Source organism: Oncorhynchus masou, chromosome 31, assembly GCF_036934945.1.
Source record: "Oncorhynchus masou masou isolate Uvic2021 chromosome 31, UVic_Omas_1.1, whole genome shotgun sequence".
NCBI classification, from domain to species: domain Eukaryota; kingdom Metazoa; phylum Chordata; class Actinopteri; order Salmoniformes; family Salmonidae; genus Oncorhynchus; species Oncorhynchus masou.
In genome coordinates, this window is record NC_088242.1 from 24199378 (window position 1) to 24227001 (window position 27624).

The 27624-nt window shown below is 44.6% G+C and overlaps 1 protein-coding gene across 2 annotated transcripts in view; it reads left to right on the forward strand.

Moving 5' to 3' along the window:
* The window catches only part of LOC135523607 (protein tweety homolog 2-like), a 113181-nt gene that overhangs the window by 15131 nt on the left and 70426 nt on the right, over positions 1–27624 (forward strand). For both annotated transcript variants that reach the window (XM_064950388.1, XM_064950389.1), the window contains exon 2: positions 15961–16133. In XM_064950388.1, the coding sequence (XP_064806460.1) occupies positions 15961–16133 (173 nt within the window). The remainder of the gene's footprint in view (positions 1–15960; positions 16134–27624) is intronic.

Genomic DNA, 27624 nt, shown 5'->3' on the forward strand with positions numbered 1-27624 from the left:
CGCAACCTCTAATCTGGTTTAACCAGGCTAGAATACATGTGGAATGACCGCAGCCTCTAATCTGGTTTAACCAGGCTACAATACATGTGGAATGACCACAGCCTCTAATCTGATTTAACCAGGCTAGAATATGTGTGCTGACTGACTATAACCACTTCTATATATCCTAATTGTAGAGAACTTGGTTTAATTTGACACCGGGGCTTGGTGGAGATTCTCAGATAGCCAGCCAGGCTGAAAGAAGAATCGTTTGCATCGGGACAAAAGATGTCTGCCAACCACGTCTAGCCGTCCAATCTCAGTTGTACGCCACAAACACGTGTTTCTATAAAAAGCACTTTAAGAGGCCGCTCACACGTTCTATAAGTGTGCCATGGCTGCGTGGAGTGATATAGGCCGAATGAATAGACTTTCAGTTATGCACTTACACACTACTAGAACACACACACATACACCGATCTTTCTGCCTTATGGCTTTGCCTCCAGAGACTCCTTGGGAATAATGTTCCGCTTCAGTGCCTACAAACAATCCCTTCCTACAGACCTCCTCCTTTCTGTTGTCTTCATTCCTCCTTCCTTCCTCCCTCCTTTGCTACCTCCTTCATCTGTTTATCAGTGGTTCTCTCATCTCTGCCTCTCCCCCCATCTTATATAGATGAAAGAACCATTGTGTGTGAGCCATTGAAATAAACAACATGGTGTTGATTCAACAGCAGACGTCCTACGATATGGGACATGAGAATTCTTGTGGCTGGAGTTATGAGGAAAAAGCATGTGGGGTGTTTCTCCTTCTTTCCCATCCAATGTAGAGATGATATCGAATATCTACAGTGCATTTGGAAAGTATTCAGACCTCATCCCTTTTCCACATTTTGTTATGTTAAACTGAGCAAGGCCTTGGTCAGGAAGATGACCAATAACCCGATGGTCACTCTGACAGAGCCACAGATTTCCTCTGTAGAGATGGGAGAAACTTCCAGCAGGACAACCATCTTTGCAGCACTCCACCAATCAGGCCTTTCTGATAGAGTGGCCAGACGGAAGCCACTCCTCAGTATAAGGCACATGACAGCCCGCTTGGAGTTAAAGGCAGCTAAAGTACCCTCATACCATGAGAAACAAGATTCTCTGCTTTGATGAAATCAAGAGTGAACTCTTTTTTTTTTCTTATTGCCATTCATCACATCTGGAGTAAACCTGGCACCATCCCTACGGTGAAGCATGGTGGTGGCAGCATCATACTGTGGGGATGTTTTTCAGAGGCAGGGACTGGGAGACTAGTAAGGATCGAGGCAAAGATGAACAGAGAAAAGTACAGAGAGATCCTTGATAAAAACCCGCTCCAGAGCACTCAGGACCTCAGACTGGGGCAAAGGTTCACCTTCCAACAGGACAATGACCCTAAGCACACAGCCAAGACAATGCAGGAGTGGCTTCAGGACAAGTCTCTGAATGTCCTTGAGTGGCCCAGCCAGAGCCAGGATTTGAACCTGATCGAACATCTCTGGAGAGACCTGAAAATGGCTGTGCAGCGATGCTCCCCATCCAACCTGACAGAGCTTGAGAGGATCTGCAGATAAGAATTGGAGAAGCTCCCTAAGTACAGATGTGCCAAGCTTGTAGCGTCATACCCAAGAAGACTAGAGGCTGTAATCCCAGCCAAAGGTGCTTCAACAAAGTACTGAGTAAAGGGGCTGAATACTTATGTAAATGTGATATTTCAGGTTTTTTTTTAATACGTTTTCAAAAAGATCTAGACACCTGTTTTTGCTTTGTCATTATGGGTTATTTTGTGTAGATTGATGAGTTTAAAAAAAATATTTAATACATTTTAGAATAATGCTGTAATGTAACAAAAGGTGGAAAAAGTCAAGGGGTGTGAATACATTCTGAATGCACTGAAAGTCCTTTCATTTGATGTCTTTATGTTTATTAAAGTCTACACTGAGCTAAGCTTTTGTCCTTTGATTTGTGATTATGTCATTTGAAACATTTTCACTCAATTGCTGAGATTTTCTCTGGCTCGTGTGATGGGGTTGGGCCGGGAAATGGGACAGTGGTCAGGGTTTAAAACTATGGCTCTACTGTTGTGGAACTACATTTGACCTGTCTATCCTCCTGGGAAAAAGAGAAACTGACCGCTGCCAGTTTTGGCCTGACAGTTTAGGTCTGAGCATGGTTTGTCTGAAGTATGACCATTGTATTCTCTCAAGTTACTTTTGTTGGCTTGTCTGTCTGTTTGTTTGTTTGTTTCGCTGTCGATAAAGTGGATTCTGCCTCTGGGTATGAGTTTAGATTGTTAATGGTATTTGTTTCTGTTGGCTCTGTCTCTCCCTGAGGTTTCAAACTGTGGCTAGGTTAGCTATAAGGGTCCGCAGATGGATGATAGGATCGTTAAATTAAATACATTTTTAGATCAGGAAAATAACTTCCCACAAGTCCACTTGCCATATGTGTAATGCGGTTTCAAAATGAACAAACACTGTTAGTCCAGTTGTAATGGAAAACCAAGACCCTTCTCATTTGATGGATATTTTATGGCTTTGTCCGCAAGCATATCGATCTTTTCACACGGCTTATGGCTTTGCAGATTTGCTGTCTCGTTTTCTCTCCTCATCTCTCTCTCTCTCTCTCTCTCTCTCTCTTTCTTTCTCTCTCTCTCTCTCTCTCTTGTTCTCTCCCTCCTCTCCTCATCTCCTCCCCCATTTCCCTCCTTTACTCTCTCTCCCCCCTGTCTCTCCCCCAAACAGCAGTGTGTACCCTAATTGTCATAGCTCACAGTGATTCACTTTAGACTACTTAGCTCCTGTGTTGACTATTTGAGATGTCTATTCCATGTAGTCATCCTCATCCTATGCCTCATACGTAATCCGTTGTGAGCGGTGGTCACACACACACACACACACACACACACACACACACACACACACACACACACACACACACACACACACACACACACACACACACACACACACACACACACACACACACACACACAAACAGTGCCACAGGCAAGCAGGCCCCCTCTAGCCCAGCAGAAGGTCATTAACCTCAATCTGTCTCCATCCAGATAGGGTTCTGTTGATTAGCATCGCTCCTTATTGCCATCTATGGAGCTGGGACTGCAAATGTACTGTTGTTGTGTTCACATGGGCTGTCTGTCCTTCTGTCCACCCCTGGTACTGATCTTACAAGACAAGTCACTATACTGTATTATGTAATGTAGGCATCAAGGTTTATTCTTGTCTAATGTCCATAAACAGGCCTTTGACCAAAGCAAAGTGAATGCGACCAGCAATGGGATCCTTTTACAGACTCCCTTGTGTGTATTGGTATTTCTCATTTTCTTACAGTCTATGCATTTTATAACAAAGCACAAACACGGTTGTTCTTTTGTTATCAAGGCCAGGCTTTATAAGGTGTGTGTGAGAGAGTGTTTGTTTGCCAAGCACGGCTCCACCAATGTTTTGTGAGCTAGGACGACAGGACAAGTGGATTCATGCAGCAGGCAAGTGAAATTCCCTCCAGCAGAACATAGTGGATGCCTGCTATAGTAACCGGGTTGGACAGGGGTGGCTGTGTGGGGGTCTGCGATGGATGGGGGATGGGTCTTCTCTTTGTTGTGTGGTAGGAGTATCACACACTGACCTCTCCAAGGCCCCTGGGGTGAGGGTTGGGGTTCAGGGTCTGGGAGGAGGGTTAAGGGAATGGGTAAATACTCCAACCTTGATTGTACACAGCATAAAGGCATGAACAGATCGCTAGGATTGTTGAGAGTCTGCCGGGCGAGAGTACTTAGCACGTCTGAATAGAGTCTCGACCGTAATTGCAAACTGATTCTACGTGTAGAAACGTAAGAAAATGTAAGAGGCTGTCGCCAACGCCGGGTGGTCCCTATAATAACACACCACTCCGACACCAAGCGAATGAACGGCAGACTGACGATCGGTCTTGTTAGTTTCCTCCTTAAATGTTGCCCTGGTGGAGATACCTACCTGACTCTGCTGGGATGGTCAAATTAACTCTTGCTTTACTAACTAAGAATATACCCACTGGGCCCACATTGGTTGAATCCATGTTGTTTCCACATAATTTTAATGAAATGGAATAGACGTTGAATTGACATCTGTACCCAGTGGGTTGCCTAAGGTTGGTGACAATACTGAAGTTATTCTCCTCACACACGGTGTGCGGATGCGCCCACACAACCACAGACACACACACACCCTCACACACCACCTCGTTTACCCCCAGAGATGGCCTGTGTTGAATAACACAGTGCAGGCCAGCATGACAGATTCTCTGAGACCTTTAGCATTGGGTTGTAGTAGTGATGCAGAATTGTAGAGGAGGAGACAGAAGAACTTCCCCATCCCCCTCTTCCCGTCTCATCCATAACCCATGACTCCTCCGCTTTCTACTTCTCTAGCTTTCCTCTTCCCTGCCCTCCTCTCCCTGTCCTCTGCTCTGCTCTGCAGGGACTTTATGGTGTCCTAGCTGTACATGGGCAGGGCTCTATCCACATCTCCGCCTAAATTGAACAAAGTAGGCGCACACAAACAAATTTAGGAGCACAATTAAAAATATTTGAGGTAATAAATCCTTAGACTCCTTATTTTTCTGCGCGGCAGGTAGCCTAGTGGTTAGACCGTTAGACCGTTGGGCCAGTAACCGAAAGGTTGCTGGATCAAATCCCTGAGCTGACAAAGTAAAAATCTGTCATTCTGTGCCTGATCAAGGGAGTTAACCCACTGTTCCCTGGGTGCTGAAGACTTGCATATTGATTATGTCAGCCCCCCGCACCTCTCAGATTCAGAAGGGCTGGGTTAAATGCAGAAGACACATTTCAGTTGAAGGTATTCAGTTGTACAACTGACAACGTATCCCTCTTTCCCCTTCCCCCTAAAATGGTCGCACTGTAGAGCCCTGATAGGCAGGCCCAGCTGAGTGCACTCTTCTGGAAACACCCTCCACGTGTCAGAGTAGAACAGTCAGAGACTGGGAGAATTAAGGAAGACACTGGGGCAGACTGCTTCATTGGCATTTAGAGAGTGTTGCCTCTCACCTGCCTTGTAATTATTCCGTCTTTACTGCCTTAACTGTATCCAAACTCCCAGAGCAAGTTCTCAAGGCAGTGTGTGTAGGTTAGTGATGCGGGGTAGACGGTTTCAAGGAAAGGTCAACCGATTAACCGGAAGGGCCGATTTCAAGTTTTCATAACAATCGGAAATCTGTATTTTTGGCCACCGATTTGGCCAATTATTTTTTACACCTTTATTTAACTAAGCAAGTCAGTTAAGAACACATTCTTATTTTCAATGACGGCCTAGGAACAGTGGGTTAACTGCCCTGTTCAGGGGCAGAATGACAGATTTTTACCTTGTCAACTCGGGGATTCGTTTTTGCAACCTTCCGGTTACTAGTCCAATGCTCTAACCACCTGCCTTACATTGCACTCCACGAGCAGCCTGCATGGCAGGCTGACTACCTGTTGCTCGAGGGTAGCAAGAAGCCAAGGTAAGTTGCTAGCTAGCATTAAATGTATCTTATAAAAAACAATCAATCTTAACATAATCACTAGTTCACTACACATGGTTGATGATATTACTAGTTTATCTATCGTGTCCTGCATTGCATATAATCGATGCGGTGCCTGTTAATTTCTCAACGAATCACAGCCTACTTCGCCAAACAGGTGACTATTTAGTACTGGCGTTGCACCAAACCTAACCATAAACATCAATGCCTTTCTTTAAAATCAGTACACAAGTATATATATTTAAACCTGCATATTTAGTTAATATTGCCTGCTAACATGAATTTCTTATAATTAGGGAAATTGTGTCACTTCTCTTGCGTTCCTTGCAAGCAGTCAGGGTATATGCAGCAGTTTGCCTGGCTCGTTGTGAACTGTGTGAAGTGTGAACTGTGTGAAGTCCATTTATTCCTAACAAAGACCGTAATTAATTTGCCAGAATTGTACATAATTATGACATAACATTGAAGGTTGTACAATGTAACAGCAATATATAGATTTAGGGATGCCACCCATTAGATAAAATACGGAACAGTTCCGTATTTCACTCAAAGAATAAACGTTTTGTTTTCAAAATTATCGTTTCCGGATTCGACCATATCAATGACCAAAGGCTGTTATTTCTGTGTGTTATTATGTTATAATTAAGTCTATAATTTGATATTTGATAGAGCAGTCTGACTAAGCAATGGTAGGAGGCAGCAGGCTCGTAAGCATTCATTCAAACAGCACTCTTCATTGTGCTTCAAGCATTGAGCTGTTTATGACTTCAAGCCTATCAACTCCCGAGATTAGGCAGGTGTAACCGATGTGAAATGGCTAGCTAGTTAGCTAGGTGCGCGCTAATAGCATTTCAATCGGTGACGTCACTCGCTCTGAGACTTGGAGCAGTTGTTCGCCCTGCTCTGCAAGGGCCGCGGCTTTTGTGGAGCGATGGGTAACGATGCTTCGAGGGTCTCTGTTGTCGATGTGTTCCTGGTTCGAGCCCAGGTAGGGGCGAGGAGAGTGATGGAAGCTATACTGTTACACTGGCAATACTAAAGGGCCTATAAGAACATCCAATAGTCAAAGGTATATGAAATACAAATGGTATAATAGAGAAAAATAGTCCTATTATTCCTATAATAACTACAACCTAAAACTTCTTACCTGGGAATATTGAGGACTCATGTAAAAAGGAACCACCAAATTGAACATGTTTCATTATTTATTTGAGGCTAAATTGATTTTATTGATGTATTATATTAAGGTAAAATAAAAGTGTTCATTCAGTATTGTTGTAATTGTCATAATTACAAATAAATCGGTATCAGCTTTTTTTTGGTCCTCCAATAATCGGTATCAGCGTTGAAAAATCATAATCTGTCGACCTCTAGTTTCAAGGTCATTAAATATTATGTGCTGAAGGGTGGTTGAATAAAGAGAAACAATACCTTAAAAATTCCATAAATGTATAATTATTGTTACATTTATATAGGCTACATTGAGGTTTTTCTTTTATTATTTTAAGCTATTTTAAGCCTAAACTTTAGGGTTTAACTGAACGTGCGCCAAACAGCCCACACAGCCAATGGCCAGAAAAAGTTAACGTCAATCTACAGAGTTAAAAAGGACATTGTTGAAGTTAATTCAGTAAGACAAAAGCTGTGAAAAGAGAGTTGAAAATAAAGAGAGAGAGAGGAGGGCCAGAAAGTACTGATTGAAAAAGATTTGGTGAGGTAGTAAAAGATTGTGAGGCTCTATACATATTTTACAGTCACAAGACCGGACTTCAAATAGGCCTATGGCATCTCAAGGGAACTGTAGCCTACTGTTTAGATGGGTTAAATGGAAACTGAAATCTTGACATTGACTAACCAGAATAGCCTACAGTTTTTTGGCAAACTCCAAAGACCTCTCACAGGTGTTGCTCGCGGTTTGAGCAAGAAAACAATAACTTTTTTATTTGATAAATTTAATGAAGTGCTGCCCATAGCCTATAGATGAAGGGCCTACATGTATCAGCTTTCACAGTGAATGCTTTTGTTTATACGTTTTGTGCAAATGAATTGAACATCGCCAAAAGCATCATCAAAAAAGATTGCGCCTCTGGAGTAACGGACATTCTGGGGTAATAAATAGATAACCGTTCTCTTGTAATACTCGTCCCGTGCGAATAGAACTATAGCCTTAATAATAACTCCTGCAGAATTAAGCATTTATTGCATTAAAATTATACACCAAATGTAGGCAAAATTTGGACTTGGAAACAGGAGTGGAGAAATATGATATATTTATTTATGCATCTTGAGAGAATACAATGCTCAGTTAGATACCATCTGTAGAGGTCCTGTCTGCATCATAAAAGCTGATAATATTTCAACCACATAAAATATGTATCGAAGCCAAACTGAAATCTTATCTAAAACACGTTGGGTCATTTTCACAGCATTCTTTTTTTCCGTATGACTGGTCAAACTAATGTAATTTGGACGTTTTGCCCAGAAAATCTTGCCCCCTTTATTTTGCTTTATTGTATTTTCTCCCCAGTCCCTAAATGTCTTTGCTCAGCGAAAGCTGAGAGAGAGAACTTCACCGATGTCAATTAGATTGAAGAGAAGAAAAAAAAGAGAAGCTAGCTATATGTATCTAATTATAGACAAGTTGACAAACAAATAGCCGACCAAAATGTCAGAAATGTTCACTTTATCACATATAGTTGGGCGGTTGCAGATGAACAAACAGCTGACCAGCGCACCACTAGTGTAGGTCTTCACTTGCCCGAACTGTATGTATGTAACTGTATGTATGTATGTATGTATGTATGTATGTATGTATGTATGTATGTATGCATGTATGTATGTATGTATGTATGTATGTTGTCTTTGTAAAAGTGTACTCTCCACTGTCAGAGCACAGGAGCACATAAGCTTATAAGCTTGCTTGTATCTTCTTTAAATCACTGACGTGACTCGTTCATCCCCTGTCCTCATCAGTATATGTCACTAGTGTGTTCAAAGCTGTCATCAAGGCTAAGGGTGGCAACTTTGAAGAATCTAAAATGTATTTTGATTTGTTTTTTGGTTACTACATGATTCCACATGTGTTATTTCGTAGTTTTGATGTCTTCACTGTTATTCTACGAGCTCGATGCCTTCTGTGCTCGCTTCGAGGCGGGCGGCACTGGGGCATGCACGGGAGTGCCAGCTGTTCTGGATGACTGTGTGATGCCACTCTTGGTGGCCGATGTGGACAAGGCCTTTGAGCAGGTCGGCCCTCACAGAGCAGCTGGGCGGACAGATTGCCGGGACGTGTGCTCGGAGCATGCGCGGACCGGCTGTCGGGTGTCTTCACTGACATTTTCAGTGTCAGAGTCTGAAGTGCCTACGTGTTTCAGGCGGACCGCCATGGTCCCTGTGCCCAGGGAGGCGAGGGTAACTTGCCAAGATGATTGCCGCCTCGTTTGGAGCATGCGCGGACCGGCTGTCGGGTGTCTTCACTGACATTTTCAGTGTCAGAGTCTGAAGTGCCTACGTGTTTCAGGCGGACCGCCATGGTCCCTGTGCCCAGGGAGGCGAGGGTAACTTGCCAAGATGATTGCCGCCTCGTGGCACTCACGTCAGTAGCCATGAAGTGCTCATGGCTTACATCAACGGCATCCTCCCAGACACCCGAGACTCACTCCAATTCGCATACAGCCCCAACAAATCCACAGATGACGCAATCTCAATCGCACTCCACACTGCCGTTTCTCACCTGGACAAAAGGAACACCTATGTGGGAATTCTGTTCATTGACTACAGCTCAGCGTTCAACACCATAGTGTCCACGAAGCTCATCACTAAGCTAAGAACTATGGGAATAAATACCTCCCACTGCAACTGGATCCTGGGCTTCCTGACAGACTGCCCTCAGGTGGTAAGAGTAGGCAACAACACGTACGCCACACTGATCCTTAACACTGGGGCCCCTCAGGGGTGTGTACTTAGTCCCCTCCTGTATTCCCTGTTCACCCACGACTGCGTGGCCAAACACAACTCCAACACCATCATTAAGTTTGCTGACAATACAACAGTGGTAGGCCTGATCACCGACAACGATGAGACAGCCTATAGGGAGGAGGTCAGAGACCTGGCAGTGTGGTGCCAGGACAACAACATCTCCCTCAATGTGAGCAAGACTAAGGAGTTGATCGTGGACTACAGGAAAAGGCGGGCCCAACAGTCCCCCATTAACATCGACGGGGTTGTAGTGGAGCGAGTCGAGAGTTTTAAGTTCCTAGGTGTCCACATCACCAACAAAATATCATTGTCCAAATATACCAAGGCAGCCGTGAAGAGAGCACGGCAAAACCTTTTCCCCCTCAGGAGACTGAAGGGATTTGGCATGGCTCCCCAGATCCTCAAGAGGAACTGCGGCTGCACCAACGAGAGCCTCCTGACCGGTTGCATCGCCGCCTGGTGTGGCAACTGCTTGGCATCTGACCGTGGGGCGCTGCGGAGGGTAGTGCGAGCAGCCCGGTACATCGCTGGGGCCAGGCTTCCTGCCATCCAGGACCTATATAATATAATAGGAAAGTCCATAAAATTGTCAGAGACTCCAGTCACCCAAGTTATGGACTGTTTTCTCTGCTACCGCACGGCAAGCAGTACCGGAGCGCCAAGTCTAGGACCAAAACAGCTTCTACCCCCAAGCCATAAGACTGCTGAACAATTCATAAAATTGCCACCTGTCACGCCCTGGCCTTAGTTATCTTAGTTTTCTTTATTATTTTGGTTAGGTCAGGGTGTGACATGGGGGATTTATGTGTTTTGTCTGGTCTAGGGGTTTTGTATGTTTATGGGGTGTTTTCTGGTCTCTGTGTTTATGTAAGTCTATGGTTGCCTAGGTTGGTTCTCAATTAGAGGCAGGTGTTTATCATTGTCTCTGATTGGGAACCATATTTAGGCCGCCATGTTCTTTGGGTATTTTGTGGGTGGTTGTTTCCTGTGTCAGTGTTTGTGCCACACGGGACTTTTTCGTTGCCAGTTCACTTTGTTATTTTGTATTTGTGTTCATGTTCATGTTGAGTTTTCTTATTAAATACCATGGACACTTACCACGCTGCATATTGGTCCAATCCTTGCTACACCTCCTCTTCAGAGGACTCGGTACCGGTGTCCCTTGTATATAGCCTCATTATTCTTATTGTGTTACTTTTTATTATTACTTTTTATTTTAGTCTACTTGGTAAATATTTTCTTCTTTTTGAACTGCACTGTTGGTTAAGGGCTTGTAAGTAAGCATTTCACGGTAAAGTCTCTTGTTGTATTCGGCGCATGTGACAAAGTTTGATTTGATTTGACTTCTCAAACCCCAAACCCTGGGCTGGTCTACTTGGTCTGTTCCCGGAAGTCTCGCGATTTTGCACATCTGGGTTTAAAAACTCTGTGGTTGTAATGTAAACCACTCCCTCGTTGCCTCCTTGGAGATTTATTTTCCCTGCCTTTTGGCAGCACATGATGCTGCCTCTTTTGTCCCAACAGTCCCATGCTCCCTTGGTGCAGCAGTGTGAGAACCAGTGCTTGTAAGCTACAAACTGTTCCCGTCCAGCCTCAGCCTGTAAATGGTTGAGGCTATTCAAGAAGGTGTGTGATGGACGGCTGAAAAGGCTGTCTGTCTGTCTCAGCTGGGACTGGGAGTGATACTTATAGCAAGACTGCTCTCGACGTCAAGTCAGTTAACCTGACAGGAATGAAAGGACGAAACCAGACTGCATTATCCAAATTGTCGGTCACGATGCTGAGAAACTGCAATCGGCTATTAGTTAGTTAGGCTAGTCGTTGCTGTGGCTGAAGCACCTCTTTTGTTCTCCCATGTCCTTATCATGGCCGACTCCTGCCCCCCTCCCGCCCCCCTCTCTCTTCCGCTATCCTTCTCCTCTACCCCATTCTCTCTCTTTCTCATCTCTCCACACACCATGTTGTTTTTCTATACTCATCATCCAATATTATGTTTTACTCCCTCCTCCACCCCCTCTCATCCCTTCCTTCCCTCTCTCCCTGGGAATTCATTTCTGCTGAGCTACATCTTCCTATCTTCCTCTCCTCCATCACTGCCTCCAAGTCCCCCCCTCCCCCCATCAAGGGATGAGGTAGAAACAAAAAGTGGGGATGTGGTGGTGGTGGGTGAGTGGAGGAAGGAGGGTGTTGCCTGCTTAGTCCAAGCCCAGTAGAAACTGGGGCAGCTCTGAGCTCTGCAAAGCAAACCCATCGATTCTCACCTCTGCGTTTATTTCTGTAGTAAAACAAGTTACAAATGATGGATGAAATGTAGCACATTGGAGTAAAATCAGTCTAAAATCAGTCTAAAATACTTTGTATGAATAATGGTGTGTGTTTCTGGCCTGAGAGTGATAAATTGTGTCTTCAGGGAGAATGATCAAGCTATTTACTATAAAATTACATTTTACTCTGATGCCTAGTGATGGTCTCTTCTCTCAGTGTGTGTGTGTGTGGGGGGGGGGTTACCAATAATCCCCAAAATTTTCCACAAAGATAGGCGTTAGGTTTAGTGTGAGGTTTAGGGTTAGGGGTTAGGGAAAATAGGATTTTGAATTTAGGTTCCTACAAGGATAGTACAACATATGCAGTGTGTGTGTGTGTGTGTGTATTTCCCAGCTCAGTGCAGAATACAGTTGATCCCATTATAATTTTTTAAAAAGTATGTATTTTTCCACCCCCACTCTTTTACATGAGAGAAATGACAGGAGACAGGGAGACAGAGAGAGTGGGGAGTGATTTTGTTAAAACCGTGAGTGCAGACACTGAATCAACTCTCCAACTCTTCATAATATCCTAGTTTATTAATTGAATGCCTTATAGCTCTTAGCCCTATCCTCACCATGTTCCATATTCTCTCTCTCTCCATTTTTCTTTTCTGTCATCCACCACATAGGCCTATTCATTCCTTACCTCCGTACCTCCCTGTTTGCTCAAGAGGAATCACAAGATGCAGTGTGTGTGGCTTCAGCAGGGCTGCCTGTCACATGCTGCTTAATTCAAATAGGCTGGGAGTGATAATTCCCCTTTTCACTCATCCTCAGTGCTCCCTCGACAGAGACCAAGGGCAACCACCAAACCTGGCCGTTGCCATGGCGATGCGAAGGGGGGCGGGGGGAAGGTTAGTGGAGCTCATTTGCCCCTTCCCAACTCCCATCTCCTAGCCAAGTGGTTTCATTCCGACCCCTCCCCCATAATCTCACCCCAACAGCCCCCCTGTAGCCCCCATCTCATCTAATATCCTCACCTAAAATGCACTGCAGGACCCCCTCCATCTTCTCTCATCCCCTTTTGAGTACTTCTCACTCCAGGGTTGTTAACCCTCCACCTCCAAGTCACTCCCGCACTCAGGGTCATCACCCCCATCCAACCCCCACCCCTTAACCTAACCAGGGTCCGATTTGATTTGTTTTACCAAGAGCACCTTTTAACCCATTTAAGCTAAGTGGGTGCCTTTTTTTGACCACACACACACAGAGACACCAATAAACATCTGTGCTACAGCGAACAGACTGTTTCTCTCTACACACATGCTCACACCTCTATCATCAAACATGTTCTACGGTAGGGATGGGCATCTGCAGCCCCTCATGAAGAGTTCAGATTTTGTGGTCCCCACCCCCATCAAAGTTGCCCATCCCTGTTCTACAGGGGATGGGTGGGCAGTATGACAGAAGGGTAAGAAAAGGGGGGATGGGGATGAGGGTCCTATGGTCTTTTGATTGAACTGGCCCCCTCTGGACACTTCCTCTATGGTAGCATTCCTAATGGTACCCCTATATAGTGGACTACAGGGCTCTGATCAAAAATAGTGGACTACATGCAGAATGGGGTGCCATTTGGAATACAGCCTATGTTTTATAGCTGGGTATTGATTTCACCAGATGAGCCCTTTCTCCCCTTACCTCCCCCTCTCTGCAGGAGAGGCATGTAGCCATGAAAATGGGACATGAGGCATCAGGCATCCCTCCCTCACTCCTCAACAGATGGAGGTGAGGTTGGAGGATTAGGAAGACGGGGCATAATGGCGATTAATCAGGATGCAAAGAGGCGTGAGGAATTAAGATAACTAGCCTGGTATGTATGCATACTGTACGCATTGAGGTATTATGGTTATGGGCTTACATTCAGAACAGCTCTAACTATAATGCCCTCAATAGTATTACAGAACAGGTGACATCATCACAGCACGTAAACAGACAGATGGCTATGGACAGACAGGCAGACAAGCAGAAAGGCAAACCGGCAGAAAGGCAAACAGACATACAGGCAGGCAGGCTGGCAGACATACAGCCATACGGACAGACAGATAGACAAACGTAAGATTGACAAAGAGGGTGAGACAGAGAAAGAGGCATAATAATATGGAACAACAAATAATACTATTGCTGTCTTGGGTTGCTGTCTGGGTAGCTATTCTTGTCCCATCCCCTTCACCTCTCTCTGGAGGAGGGAGGGATGGTGTGAGGGAGTGAGGAGGGATGTGGAAGGAATAAGAGAGGGGTATGAGAAAGCACCTGCTCCCCAGATGAAACTGAAGGAAGAAGGGATCCTCCTCTCTACTCACCTCTCCCCTCTCATCTCCTTTCTTTTCCTCTCTACTCTCCCTTCCTCTCCCCTTCTCTCTTCTCCTCTCTTCTCACCTCACCCTCTGCTCCTTCCCTCATCTCCTCTCCCCTCCTCTACTCACCTCTTCTCCCTCTACTCACCTCTCTCCTCCTCTCTACTCCCTCTCCCTCCTCTACTCACCTCTTCTCTTCATCTCTCCTCTCTACTCCCTCTCCTCTCCTTCCCTCTCTCTCTCCTCCTCTCCTCTCTCTCCCTCTACTCACCTCTCCCTCCTCTCTTCTCCTCTCTACTCACCTCTCCCCTCCTCTCATCTCCTCTCCCCTCCTCTCTCCACTCCTCTCCCCTTCCATCCCCTCCCTCCTCTCATCTTCTCCCCTCTACTCATCTTCCCCTTCTCATCTCCTCTCCTCCCTCTCACTCATCTCTCCCCCATCCCCCTCCTCTCATCTCCTCCCCTCCTCCTCTCATCTCATCTCCTCACCCCTCCTCTCCCCTCTTCTCTTCTCCTCTCTACTCACCTCTCGCCTCCTCTCCCCTTCTATCTTCTCCTTTCTACTCACCTCTCATCTCCTATCCCCCCTCTCTTATCCTCCCTACTAACCCCACCTCACCTCTCCCCTCCTCTCATCTCCTCTCCCTTCCTCTCATCTCCTCTCCCCTCCTCTCCTCTCCCCTCCTCTCCTCTCCCCTCCCCTACTCTCTTATCCTCTCTACTCACCCCTCCCCTCCTCTCCCCTCCTCTCCTCTCCCCTCCTTTCATCTCCTCTCCCCTCCTCTCATCTCTTCTCATTTCCTCTCCCCACTCCTCTCCCCTCCTCTCTTCTCCTCTCATCTCCTCTCACAGGTTCATGACTACATTTCTCCTCCTTTGGCTCTTATCCACACACATTCAAATGATGTGCCATTTATGCAGAATACTTTGCTCTCCTCATTCAATTACATTTCAATCCAATTTAATGGCTTTATTGGCATGGAAAACATATGTTAACATTGCCAGAGAAAGTGAACTAGATAATAAAGAAAAGGGAAATAAACAATACAAATGGACAGTAAATATTATACTCACAAACGTTCCACAAGAATAAAGACATTACAGATGTCATATTATGTGCAAATAGTTAAAGTACAAAAGGAAAAAAAATAAACATAAATATGGGTTATATTTACAATGGTGTTTGTTCTTAACTGGTTGCCCTCTTCACAAATCTTGCTGCTGTGATGGCACACTGTGGTATTTCACCCAATAGATATGGGAGTTTATCAAAATTGGGTTTGTTCAAATTCTTTGTGTATCTGTGTTCTCTGACTGTCATCACTCAAGCTTCATTCAATCTTTATCTGGATCCTCAAAGGATCAGAGAGTGATGAGTGTCAGTGCTGATGCTGTGTGTTTGGTGTACCTATGCATCAGTATGCAAACTGAACAAATGCTCAAAGAAATTACATCTAAAATAGCTGTAGTGAATGAGTTGCCATGCAGAGTGAGTCCCGAGGTTGAGGATACCTTCTACTGTGTGTTCTGTTTTTGACATTGACATTGATATCCAGTTATTTAACACTCTCTCCCCTCTCTCTCTCCTCTATTTCTCACTCTCTCCTCTATTTAACACTCTCTCCTCTATTTAACACTCTCTCCCCTCTCTCTCTCCTCTATTTATCTCTCTCTCCTCTATTTCTCTCTCTATATATATATATATATATATATATATATATATATATATATATATATATATATATATATATATATATATATATATATGTCTCTCTCTTTCTATCTCTATCCTCTATCACCCCCGTCTCTCTTGCTCTCTCTCCCTCCATCTCTCCCAACAGTCATTAATCTTCCTGGGCTGTGTGGCGGCTGCGGGCCTGGGCCTGAATCTGCTCTGTCTGGCTATCTACCTGAGCTGTCTGTGCTGCTGTCGGAAAGACGAGGATGAGGAGAGCAAGAGGCCCAACTCCTGCTGTGTCACCTGGTCCGCCGTTGCCGCTGGACTCATCAGCTGGTGAGAAAGACACTATTACAATTACTAACCCACCTACAGTATGTCATGGTAGTCTGTTATGGGACTAGTGGCGGGCTCATAGTCCTGAGAAAATAGAAAATGTCCACAGACAATTGGGTAGGTAGGCGGCCGCAGCACTCCAAATGTTTCATTAATAAAAGTCATCCGTGTAAGGGAATTCCGTCTTTTTTCACCCAACTTTGAACCTAAATCCAATGACATGGTGACATTTTCTGTGGATTTCACGTTAATTGACAACTCAACCAAATGTAAATCAAAACTAGAAGTTCAACTGACGTCTGTACCCAGTGGGTTGTTTCCCCTCATCAATGTTGTTATATATCAAGGGAAGTACTTAGAATGACATTAGCTGAAAGAATTCCCTTTGATCAAAGACAAGGAGACAAACAAAAATGTACTTCAAAGAACTTTTCACAACCTCACTCTCTTTGTGGTAAAACTTTACAAAGGCTTAAATTATCTAATAGAATCTGTCTGTCAATAGGGTCTGTGGGGAACCCCTTGGCATGTGGGTTACATCATCTGATCTGTATTGATAAGGTGTCCCAAATAGCACCCTATTCCCTATTTAGTAAAATAATTTTGACGGGGTTTATAGGGCTCTGGTCAAAAGTAGTGCGCTATGTAGGGAATAGGGTGTCATTAGGGATTCATCCGAGATGGTCGTCCGCACAAAGTGCCCTAATTGAATCTGTTTGGAGCAGTGGGCACTTGTGTCCTCCATCTCATGACTGTCATCATCTCAGCCCAGTGCTCTGCTCTTATTGAGTTATGCTGGTCACTGGCATTTCCTCCCGTCAGCCATGCTGCAGACACACACACAAACACATGCACACACACACACACACACACGCAAACACACACACACACGCACACACACACACAAACACACACACACACACACGCAAAACACACACACACACGCAAACACACACACACACACGCACACGCAAACAGACACACACACAGACTCACATTGCATTCAGGAAGTATTCAGACCCTTTTTGTTACGTTACAGCTTTATTATAAAATGTATTAAATATATTTTTTTCCTCATCAATCTATACACAATACCTCATCATTTTTACAAAATTATAAAAATGTAAAACTCGCGTCTTCTTGGGTATGACACTACAAGCTTGGCACACCTGTATTTGGGGAGTTTCTCCCATTCTTCTCTGCAGATCAATTCAAGCTCAGTCAGGTTTGATGGGGAGTGTCACTTCACAGCTATTTTCAGGTCTCTCCAGAGATGTTCAATCGGGTTCAAGTCCCTGGCTGGGCCACTCAAGGACATTCAGAGACTTGTCCGGAAACCACTCCTGCATTTTCTTGGCTGTGTGCTTCTGGTCGTTGTCCTGTAGGAAGGTGAACCTTCGCCCCAGTCTGAGGTCCTGAGCGCTCTGGAGAAGGTTTTCATCAAGGATCTCTCTGTACTTTACTCCGTCTCCCAGTCCCTGCCGCTGAAAAACATCCCCACAGCATGATGCTGCCACCACCATACTTTACCGTAGGAATAGTGCCAGGTTTCCCCAAGACGTGACGCTTGGCATTCAATCCAAAGAGTTCAATCTTGGTTTCATCAGACCAAAGAATCTTTAGGTGCCTTTTGGCAAACTCCAAGCGGGGTGTCATGTTCCTTTTACTGAGGAGTGGATTCCGTCTGGCCACTCTACCATAAAGGCCTGATTGGTGGAGTGCTGCAGAGAGGGTTGTCCTTCTGGAAGGTTCTCCCATCTCCACAGAGGAACTCTGGAGCTCTGTCAGAGTGACCATTGAGTTCTTGGTCACCTTCTCTGACCAAGGCCCTTCTCCCCCATTGCTCAGTTTGGCCGGGCGACCAGCTCTAGGAAGGGTCTTGGTGGTTCCAAACTTCTTCCATTTAAGAATGATAGAGGCCACTGTTTTTTAGGGACTTTCAATGCTGAAGACATTTTTTGGTACCCTTCTCCAGATCTGTGCCTCAATACATTCCTGTCTCGGCACTTTCCTTCAACCTCATGGCTTGGTTTTTGCTCTGACATGCACTGTCAACTGTGGGACCTTAGATAGACAGGTGTGTGCCTTTCCAAATCATGTCCAAATAATTGCATTTACCACAGGTGGACTCCAATCAAGTTGTAGAAACATCTCAAGGATGAGCAATGCAAAGGGTCTGAATACTTATGTAAACAAGGTATTTCTGTTTTTTATTTTGAATTGCAAAATTTCTAAAAACCTATTTTTACTTTGTCATTATGGGGTATTGTGTGAAGATTGATTAGGATTTGTATTTAATCTGTTTTAGAATACGTCTGTAACGTAGAAAAATGTGGAATAAGTCACGGGGTCTGAATACTTTCTGAATGCACTGTACATAAATATACACACACACACACACACACACACATTAAGTGCAGTGGGGTGATCAATGTTAACAGATACCTTATTTAACTCTTTCAGTTCACTGCTGTTGATAAAGACACAAACAGAGGCACAATAATGAATCTCATTGTCTTTAGGCTAGGGTATATTGTTAAACCACACTGACACCACTTTAAGGGATAATCCACCCCAAACCACTAATTCCTTTGATTAAAAGTGTGAAATAGTGTTAAATCCCACAATGCTTGCAGTTAGTCTCTGCCCAGAGTGAGGGCAGAGTATGTTTCTTTCCCACAGAGATACTTTGAGGAGATGGGAAACTCCATTAGAATCGTATTAATGCCCATTGTGTATGTGGCCCTTGCGTTGTCATTGGACCGCGCCGTGCATTCTGGAAGATTCTGAGACAAGGAGAGCTCTCTTTCAATGAGTGAATGGGAAACTATTGAGCACTAGCTCAAAAAACGAACATTAGCATGCATTCCATGAACAAGAAGTACAACATTGCAAATCTTTTCCAAGATGTGAGATAATTAACTTGTTCTCTGTAATATCGTATAGCTTTGGAGTCATGACATTACATACTTTCGAGGAAAATAGGCAAGTTTCTGGACTCATACCCTGAATTTGAAAAGGGATTGCGTGACGATTAGCTTAGCAACTGCGTGATGCAGCATGACAACGTGAATGCGATGAGTCGACAGCCAGTTGGGTGGGGCATTTCTCCACTCATTGCCCAATGGGATTCCTATCTCCTCTTTTCTGTATTATCTCTGTTTCCCACATCTAAGCGAAATATATACTTTGTCATGAGGATATAAACGGATGGATGTGTTCTACACAAGTAGGCCCATACGATCTATTGGCTGATTTGGTGATCTGGAATGGAGGTCATTGTTTTTAAAGCGTTATGAAACGTGACAGTGTGTTATCCTCTATCTCCAGTGACGAGGATTGTCACTATGATGCGTTCCTACACGATTATCTGATTTCCACATACGGACCAATTAGAAGATCAATTATGGGGATTTTTTTTATTTTACCCACTGATGGAACATGTTCTTTCACCAAATTGACCGGAGATTTATGATTTTTATTTCTGGGAGTGGATTATCCCTTTAAGGCTGAACAGCTATACCCTAGTTGTTTACGGTTAAGTGTGTTGTCTGACACATTTACTCTGATTTCTCTCTACTCAGATATCCTGCTTTGTCTCATCAACTGTACTGCAGTCAGAAGACACTGAGTTAAAAGACACTTACATTTTCATTACGTGTGACAGCATCCTACTTCCGGCGCCGACAGAGATTAGTACCCCAGGTCATTAGTACCCCAGGTCATCTTAGGTTTCATTACATACAGCCGAGAAGAACTACTGTATATAAGATCAGCGTCAACTCACCATCAGTACGACCAAGAATATGTTTTTCGCGACGCGGATCCTGTGTTCTGCTTTACAAACAGGACAACGGAATGGATCGCATGCAGCGACCCAAAAAAAAGACTCCGAAAAAGAGGGAAACGTGGCGGTTTTCTGGTCAGACTACGGAGACGGGCACATCGTGCCCCACTTCCTAGCATTCTTCTTGCCAATGTCCAGTCTCTTGACAACAAGGTTGATGAAATCCGAGCAAGGGTAGCATTCCAGAGGGACATCAGAGACTGTAACATTCTGTGCTTCACGGAAACATGGCTCACTGGAGAGACGCTATCCGAAGAGGTGCAGCCAACGGGTTTCTCCACGCATCGCGCCGACAGAAACAAACACCTTTCTGGTAAGAAGAGGGGTGGGGGTGTATGCCTTATGGCTAACGAGGCATGGTGCGATGAAAGAAACATACAGGAACTCAAATCCTTCTGTTCACCTGATTTAGAATTCCTCACAATCAAATGTAGACCGCATTATCTACCAAGAGAATTCTCTTCGATTATAATCACAGCCGTATATATCCCCCCAAGCAGACACATCGATGGCTCTGAACAAACTTTATTTAACTCTTTGCAAACTGGAAACCATTTATCCGGAGGCTGCATTCATCGTTGTTGGGGATTTTAACAAGGCTAATCTGAAAACAAGACTCCCTAAATTTTATCAGCATATCGATTGCGCAACCAGGGGCGGAAAAACCTTGGATCACTGTTACTCTAACTTCCGCGACGCATATAAGGCCCTGCCGCGCCCCCCTTTCGGAAAAGCTGACCACGACTTCATTTTGCTGATACCTTCCTACAGACAAAAGCTAAAAAAAGAAGCTCCCACGCTGAGGTCTGTCCAACGCTGGTCCGACCAAGCTGACTCCACACTCCAAGACTGCTTCCATCACGTGGACTGGGACATGTTTCGTATTACAGTCAATCACGTCAAATAACAACATTGACGAATACGCTGATTCGGTGTGCGAGTTCATTAGAACGTGCGTTGAAGATGTCGTTCCCATAGCAACGATTAAAACATTCCCTAACCAGACACCTTGGATTGATGGCAAATAGGTCCACAGACGATGCAATCTCAACCACACTGCACACTGCCCTAACCCATCTGGACAAGAGGAATACCTATGTGAGAATGCTGTTCATCGACTACAGCTCGGCATTCAACACCATAGTACTCTCCAAGCTCGTCATCAAGCTCGAGACCCTGGGTCTCGACCCCGCCCTGTGCAACTGGGTACTGGACTTCCTGACGGGCCACCCCCAGGTGGTGAGGGTAGGTAACAACATCTCCTCCCCGCTGATCCTCAACACTGGGGCCCCACAAGGGTGCGTTCTCGAGACCCCTCTCCTGTGGACTCCCTGTTCACCAACACGACTGCGTGGCCACGCACGCCTCCAACTCAATCATCAAGTTTGCGGACGACACAACAGTGGTAGGCTTGATTACCAACAACGACGAGACAGCCTACAGGGAGGAGGTGAGGGCCCTCGGAGTGTGGTGTCAGGAAAATAACCTCACACTCAACGTCAACAAAACTAAGGAGATGATTGTGGACTTCAGGAAACAGCAGAGGGAACACCCCCCTATCCACATCGATGGAACAGTAGTGGAGAGAGTAGCAAGTTTTAAGTTCCTCGGCATACACATCACAGACAAACTGAATTGGTCCACTCACACAGACAGCATCGTGAAGAAGGCGCAGCAGCGCCTCTTCAACCTCAGGAGGCTGAAGAAATTTGGCTTGTCACCAAAAGCACTCACAAACTATGTGACAAATAAAATTTGATTTGATTTGATTATTTAAGCCTGTTGCCTAAAATGGAGAATGGGTCATCTGTATCACTCCCTCTCTTTTTAACAATTAATTAAGTTATTATTATTTTGGGATGGTGCATGCAAGCCGTCAGTCCTGGCCTGGGCAAAGGTAGGATAAGTGTCTTTAAGCTCTTGAGTCCCAACATGTTAAACCAGGGATGTCCCAAAGGAATATATTTTTTACACAAAAGGCTAAACATGTTAACTTCCCTCATTAGAAGACTTTTCAACATAAAAAAGACTGTCGCAACAAATATCAATGAAGACATGAAAGGCAACCTTTTCAGACCTCCATGAATGGAAATGTTGCTTCAGTTAGTATTTTTTATAATATCACATACTTCAATGTCAAACACGATGGTGTTTTTTCCTCTGACAACACTGCTTTGAGTTGTCTGTATCATCCTCTCTAATTCGCTAAGTGTCTTTTCCAAATGTGATAATAGTGTGTGTCCCAAATGGCACCCTATTCCCTATGTAGTGCACTACTTTTGACCTGGGCCCATATGGCTCTGGTCAGAAGTAGTGCACTGTATAGGGAATAGGGTAATATTTGAGATACATCCAAACAAACAGCAATTGAGCCATGTATTCTCGTAGTAATTAAGTCTCCTAGCAGCTAATGTGATATTTATTGTGGGTTCTCCAGGTTGTGGACTGACTTCGGCTCTGGGCTGTCTATAGATGGAGTCTTTCGTAATATTATTATAGTGTCCAGATCCTGGTTATTTGTCTCCTTCAATGCCTGTGTGAAATGAGATAGATGTCTCTAGAGAGAGTCATTGTGTAATGTACACAATGGGAAACCCAGCACTCCAACTAGAAGTGTGTCACAAAACAAACAATACCTCACAATAATGGGATTCAAAGAACTGAACTAAATAGTGTCTGATAATGACATACAGGTGTGTGAACAGGTGATCAGAATTCAGGTGATTGGGATCTGGAGAGTGAGCTGTGTTCAGGGGATCTACGTGTTTGAGAGTGTGAGTTCGAAGCAGACGTTACACATTGGGGCTCCTTTTGTTTTGAAACTGGTGTAGCGGACAGATACTAATCCCGTTACTTTGACCCTTGGTGTCTGGGGGAGATTTAAAGAGCTTATGTGAATATAATTTAAACGTGTATACAGACTAGTTCTCTATTTTCACATGAATTGTGTGACTGTGATCGCATTACACTTTTATTATGACGTATTCAACAGTTGATGGTAGTGATAGTCTGATGGTAGTGACATAAAAGAAAAGCGTGATGGTGCCGGAGAGGATGGCTGCCATTTTATTTGCTCTTATTGGCTCTTAACCAACCGTGCTTTTTTTGTTGCATTGTTTGTAACTTATTTTGTACATAATGTTGCTGCTGCCGTCTCTTGTAACCGAAAAGAGCTTCTGGACATCAGAACAGTGATTACTCACCTCGACTTGGACAAATAATTTTTCTTTAATGAGTCGGACACAAAGGATATACTCCAAACACCCGACAGGCCCTTATCCCTGTCATTCGCTGGAGAAAGAAACAGAAATTTAGCAGAAGGAGATCGGGGTGCCTTGTGAGGATCTGGCGACGAGTCGCTAATCTGCCTTTGCCATCCATATTGTTAGCAAACGTTCAATCGCTGGAAAATAAATGGGACAAACTGAAAGCATGTATATCCTTCCAACCGGACATTAAAAACTGTAATATCTTATGTTTCACAGAGTTATGGCTAAATGACGACATTAATAGCATACATGTGGCAGGTTATACACTATCGGCAGGATAGAACAGCAGCCTCTGGTAAGACATGGGGCGGCGGCCTATCTATATTTGTAAACAACAGCTGGTGCACGATATCTAAGGAAGTCTCAAGGTTTTGCTCGCCTGAAGTAGAGTATCTGACCAGAATGTCTTGCTCCCAGACAGACTAAACAACTTTTATTTGCTCGCTTTGAGGACAATACAGTGCCACTGACACGGCCCGCTACCAAAACCTGTGGACTCTCCTTCACTGCAGCCGACGTGAATAAAACATTTAAATGTGTTAACCCTCGCAAGGCTGCAGGCCCAGACGACATCCCCAGCCGCGTCCTCAGAGCTTGCGTAGGCCAGCTGGCTGGTGTGTTTACAGACATATTCAATCAATCCTTATCCCAGTCTGCTGTTCCCACATGCTTCAAGAGGGCCAGCATTGTTCCTGTTCCCAAGAAAGCTAAGGTAACTGAACTAAACGACTACCGCCCCGTAGCACTCACTTCTGTCATCATGAAGTTCTTTGAAAGACTAGTCAAGGACCACCCTGGGTCTCGACCCCGCCCTGTGCAACTGGGTACTGGACTTCCTGACAGGCAGCCCCCAGGTGGTGAGGGTAGGTAACAACATCTCCATCCCGCTGATCCTCATCACTGGAGCCCCAGTGTGCGTTCTGAGCCCTCTCCTGTACTCCCTGTTCACCCACGGATGCGTGGCCATGCACGACTCCAACTTAATCATCAAGTTTGCAGACGACACCACAGTGGTAGGCTTGATTACCAACAACGACGAGACGGCCTACAGGGAGGAGGTGAGGGCCCTCGGAGTGTGGTGTCAGGAAAATAACCTCACACTCAACATCAACAAAACAAAGGAGATGATCGTGGACTTCAGGAAACAGCAGAGGGAGCACCCCCTATCCACATCGACGGGACAGTAGTGGAGAGGGTAGTAGTTTTAAGTTCCGCGGTGTACACATAACAGACAAACTGAATTGGTCCACCCACACAGACAGCGTGGTGAAGAAGGTGCAGCAGCACCTCAAGAGGCTGAAGAAATTTGGCTTGTCACCAAAAGCACTCACAAACTTTTACACGTTCACAATCGAGAGCATCCTGTTGGGCTATATCACCGCCTGGTACGGCAACTGCTCTGCCCACAAGGCTTTCCAGAGGGTAATGAGGTCTGCACAACGCATCACCGAGGGTAAACTACCTGCCTTCCAGGACACCTACACCACCCGATGTCACAGGAAGGCCATAAAGATCATCAAGGACAACAAGCACCCGAGCCACTGCCTGTTCACCCCACTATCATCCAGAAGGCGAGGTCAGTACAGGTGCATCACAACAGGGACCGAGAGACTGAAAAACAGCTTCTTTCTCAAGGCCATCAGACTATTTGTCACGGCTGGCTGAAGGACTGGACCAAGGTGCAGCATGGTAAGCGTACATTTTATCTTTATTAAAAATGACACCGACAAAACAAAGAACAAAACCAAACCATGAAGCTTTGGGCTATGTGCCCTGAACAAAGTTAACTTCCCACAAAACAGGTGGGGGAAAAAGGTACCTAAGTATGGTTCTCAATCAGAGACAATGATAGACAGCTGTCCCTGATTGAGAACCATACCAGGCCAAGATATAGAAATACAAAACATAGAAAAAAGGACATAGAATGCCCACCCTAGTCACACCCTGGCTTAACCAAAATAGAGAATAAAAAGCCTCTCTATGGCCAGGGCGTGACACTGTTAAACAGCCACCACTAACATTGAGTGGCTGCTGCCAACATACTGACTCAACTCCAGCCACTTTAATAATGTAAAAATGTATGTAAAAATGTATCACTAGCCACTTTAAAACAATGCCACTTTTATATGTTACATACCCTACATTACTCATCTTATATGTATATACTGTACTCGATACCATCTACTGCATCTTGCCTATGCCTTTCTGTACCATCACTCATTCATATATTTTTATGTACATATTCTTCATCCCTTTAGATAGTTGTTTTGAAATCGCTAGGTTAGATTACTCGTTGGGTATTACTGCATTGTCGGAACTAGAAGCACAAGCATTTTGCTACACTCGCATTAAAGTCGGCAGGGGAGCTAAGTGGTTAGAGTGTTGGACTAGTAACCGAAAGTACAGGAAAACACTCATCCAGAGGCTGTGCTCCTAGTGGCCGGGGACTTTAATGCAAGGAAACTTAAATCCGTTTGACCTAATTCTATCCTCCTGATTCCTGCTTACATGCGAAAATTAAAGCAGGAAGCACCAGTGACTCGGCCTATAAAGTTGTCAGATGAAGCAGATGCTGAACTACAGGACTGTTATGCTAGCACAGATTGGAATATATTCCGGGATTCTTCCGATGGCATTGAGGAGTACACCACATCAGTTGCTGGCTTCATCAATAAGTGCCTCATTGACGTCGTCCCCACAGTGACTGTACGTACAAACCCCAACCAGAAGCCATAGATTACAGGAAACATATGCGCAGAGCTAAAGGGTAGAGCTGCCGCTTTGAAGGAGCGGGACTCTAACCCGGAAGCTTATAAGAAATCCCGCTATGCCCTCCGACAAACCATCAAACAGGCAAAGCGTCAATACAGGACTAAGATTGAATCAAGCGTCAATACAGGACTAAGATTGAATCAATCTACACCAGCTCCGATGCTCATCGGATCTGGCAAGGCTTGCAAACTATTACAGACTGCAAACTATTACAGACTACAGACTACAAAAACAGCCAAGAGCTGCCCAGTGACACGAGCAAACCAGACGAGCTAAACTACTTCTATGCTTTCTTCGAGGCAAGTAACGCTAAAACATGCATGAGAGCATCAGCTGTTCCAGAAGACTGTGTGATCACGCTCTCCGCAACCAATGTGAGTAAGACCTTTAAACAGGTCAACATTCACAAGGCCACAGGGCCAGACGGATTACCAGGACGTGTACTCCGAGCATGCGCTGACCAACTGGCAAGTCTCTTCAGTGACATTTTGAACCTCTCCCTGTCTGAGTCTGTAATATCAACATGTTTCAAGCAGACCACCATAGTCCCTGTGCCCAAGAACACTAAGGTAACCTGCCTAAATGACTTCCGACCACTAGCACTCACATCTGTAGCCATGAAGTGCTTTGAAAGGCTGGTCATGGCTCACATCAACAGCATTATCCCAGATACCATAGACTAGAGGTCGACCGATTAATCGGAATGGCCGATTAATTAGGGCCGATTTCATGTTTTCATAACAATCGGAAAATCTGTATTTTTGGGCAATGATTTCCGTTTCTTTTTTTTTTGTTTTAAATGAGATTTTTATACCATTTATTTAACTAGGCAAGTGAGTTAAGAACGCATTCTTATTTTCAATGACTGCCTAGGAACTGTGGGTTAACTGCCTTGTTCAGGGGCAGAACGACAAATTTTCATCTTGTCAGCTCAGGGGTACCAATCTTGCAACTGCACAGTTAACTAGTCCAACGCTCTAACCATTGCACTCCACGAGTAGCCTGCCTGTTACGCGAATGCAGTAGAAGCCAAGGTAAATTGCTAGCTAGCATTAAACTTATCTTATAAAAAACAATCAATCATAATCACTAGTTATAACTACTAATCCAGTTTAGCAGGCAATATTAACCAGGTGAAATTGTGTAATTTCTCTTGCGTTCAATGCACGCAGACTCAGGGTATATGCAACAGTTTGGGCTGCCTGGCTCATTGCGAACTAATTTGCCAGAATTTTACGTAATTATGACATACATTGAAGGTTGTGCAATGTAACAAGAATATTTAGACTTCGGGATGCCACCCGTTAGATAAAATACCGAACGGTTCCATATTTCACTGAAATAATAAACTGTTTTCGAAATTATAGTTTCCGGATTCAATCATATTAATGACCAAAGACTCGTATTTCTGTGTGTTATTATGTTATAATTAAGTCTGATTTGATAGAGTAGTCTGATTGAGCAGCAGCAGGCCTGTAATCATTCATTCAAACAGCACTTTCATGCGTTTTGCCAGCAGCTCTTCGCAAGCACAGCGCTGTTTATGACTTCAAGCCTATCAGCCTAATGGCTGGTGTAACCAATGTGAAATGGCTAGCTAGTT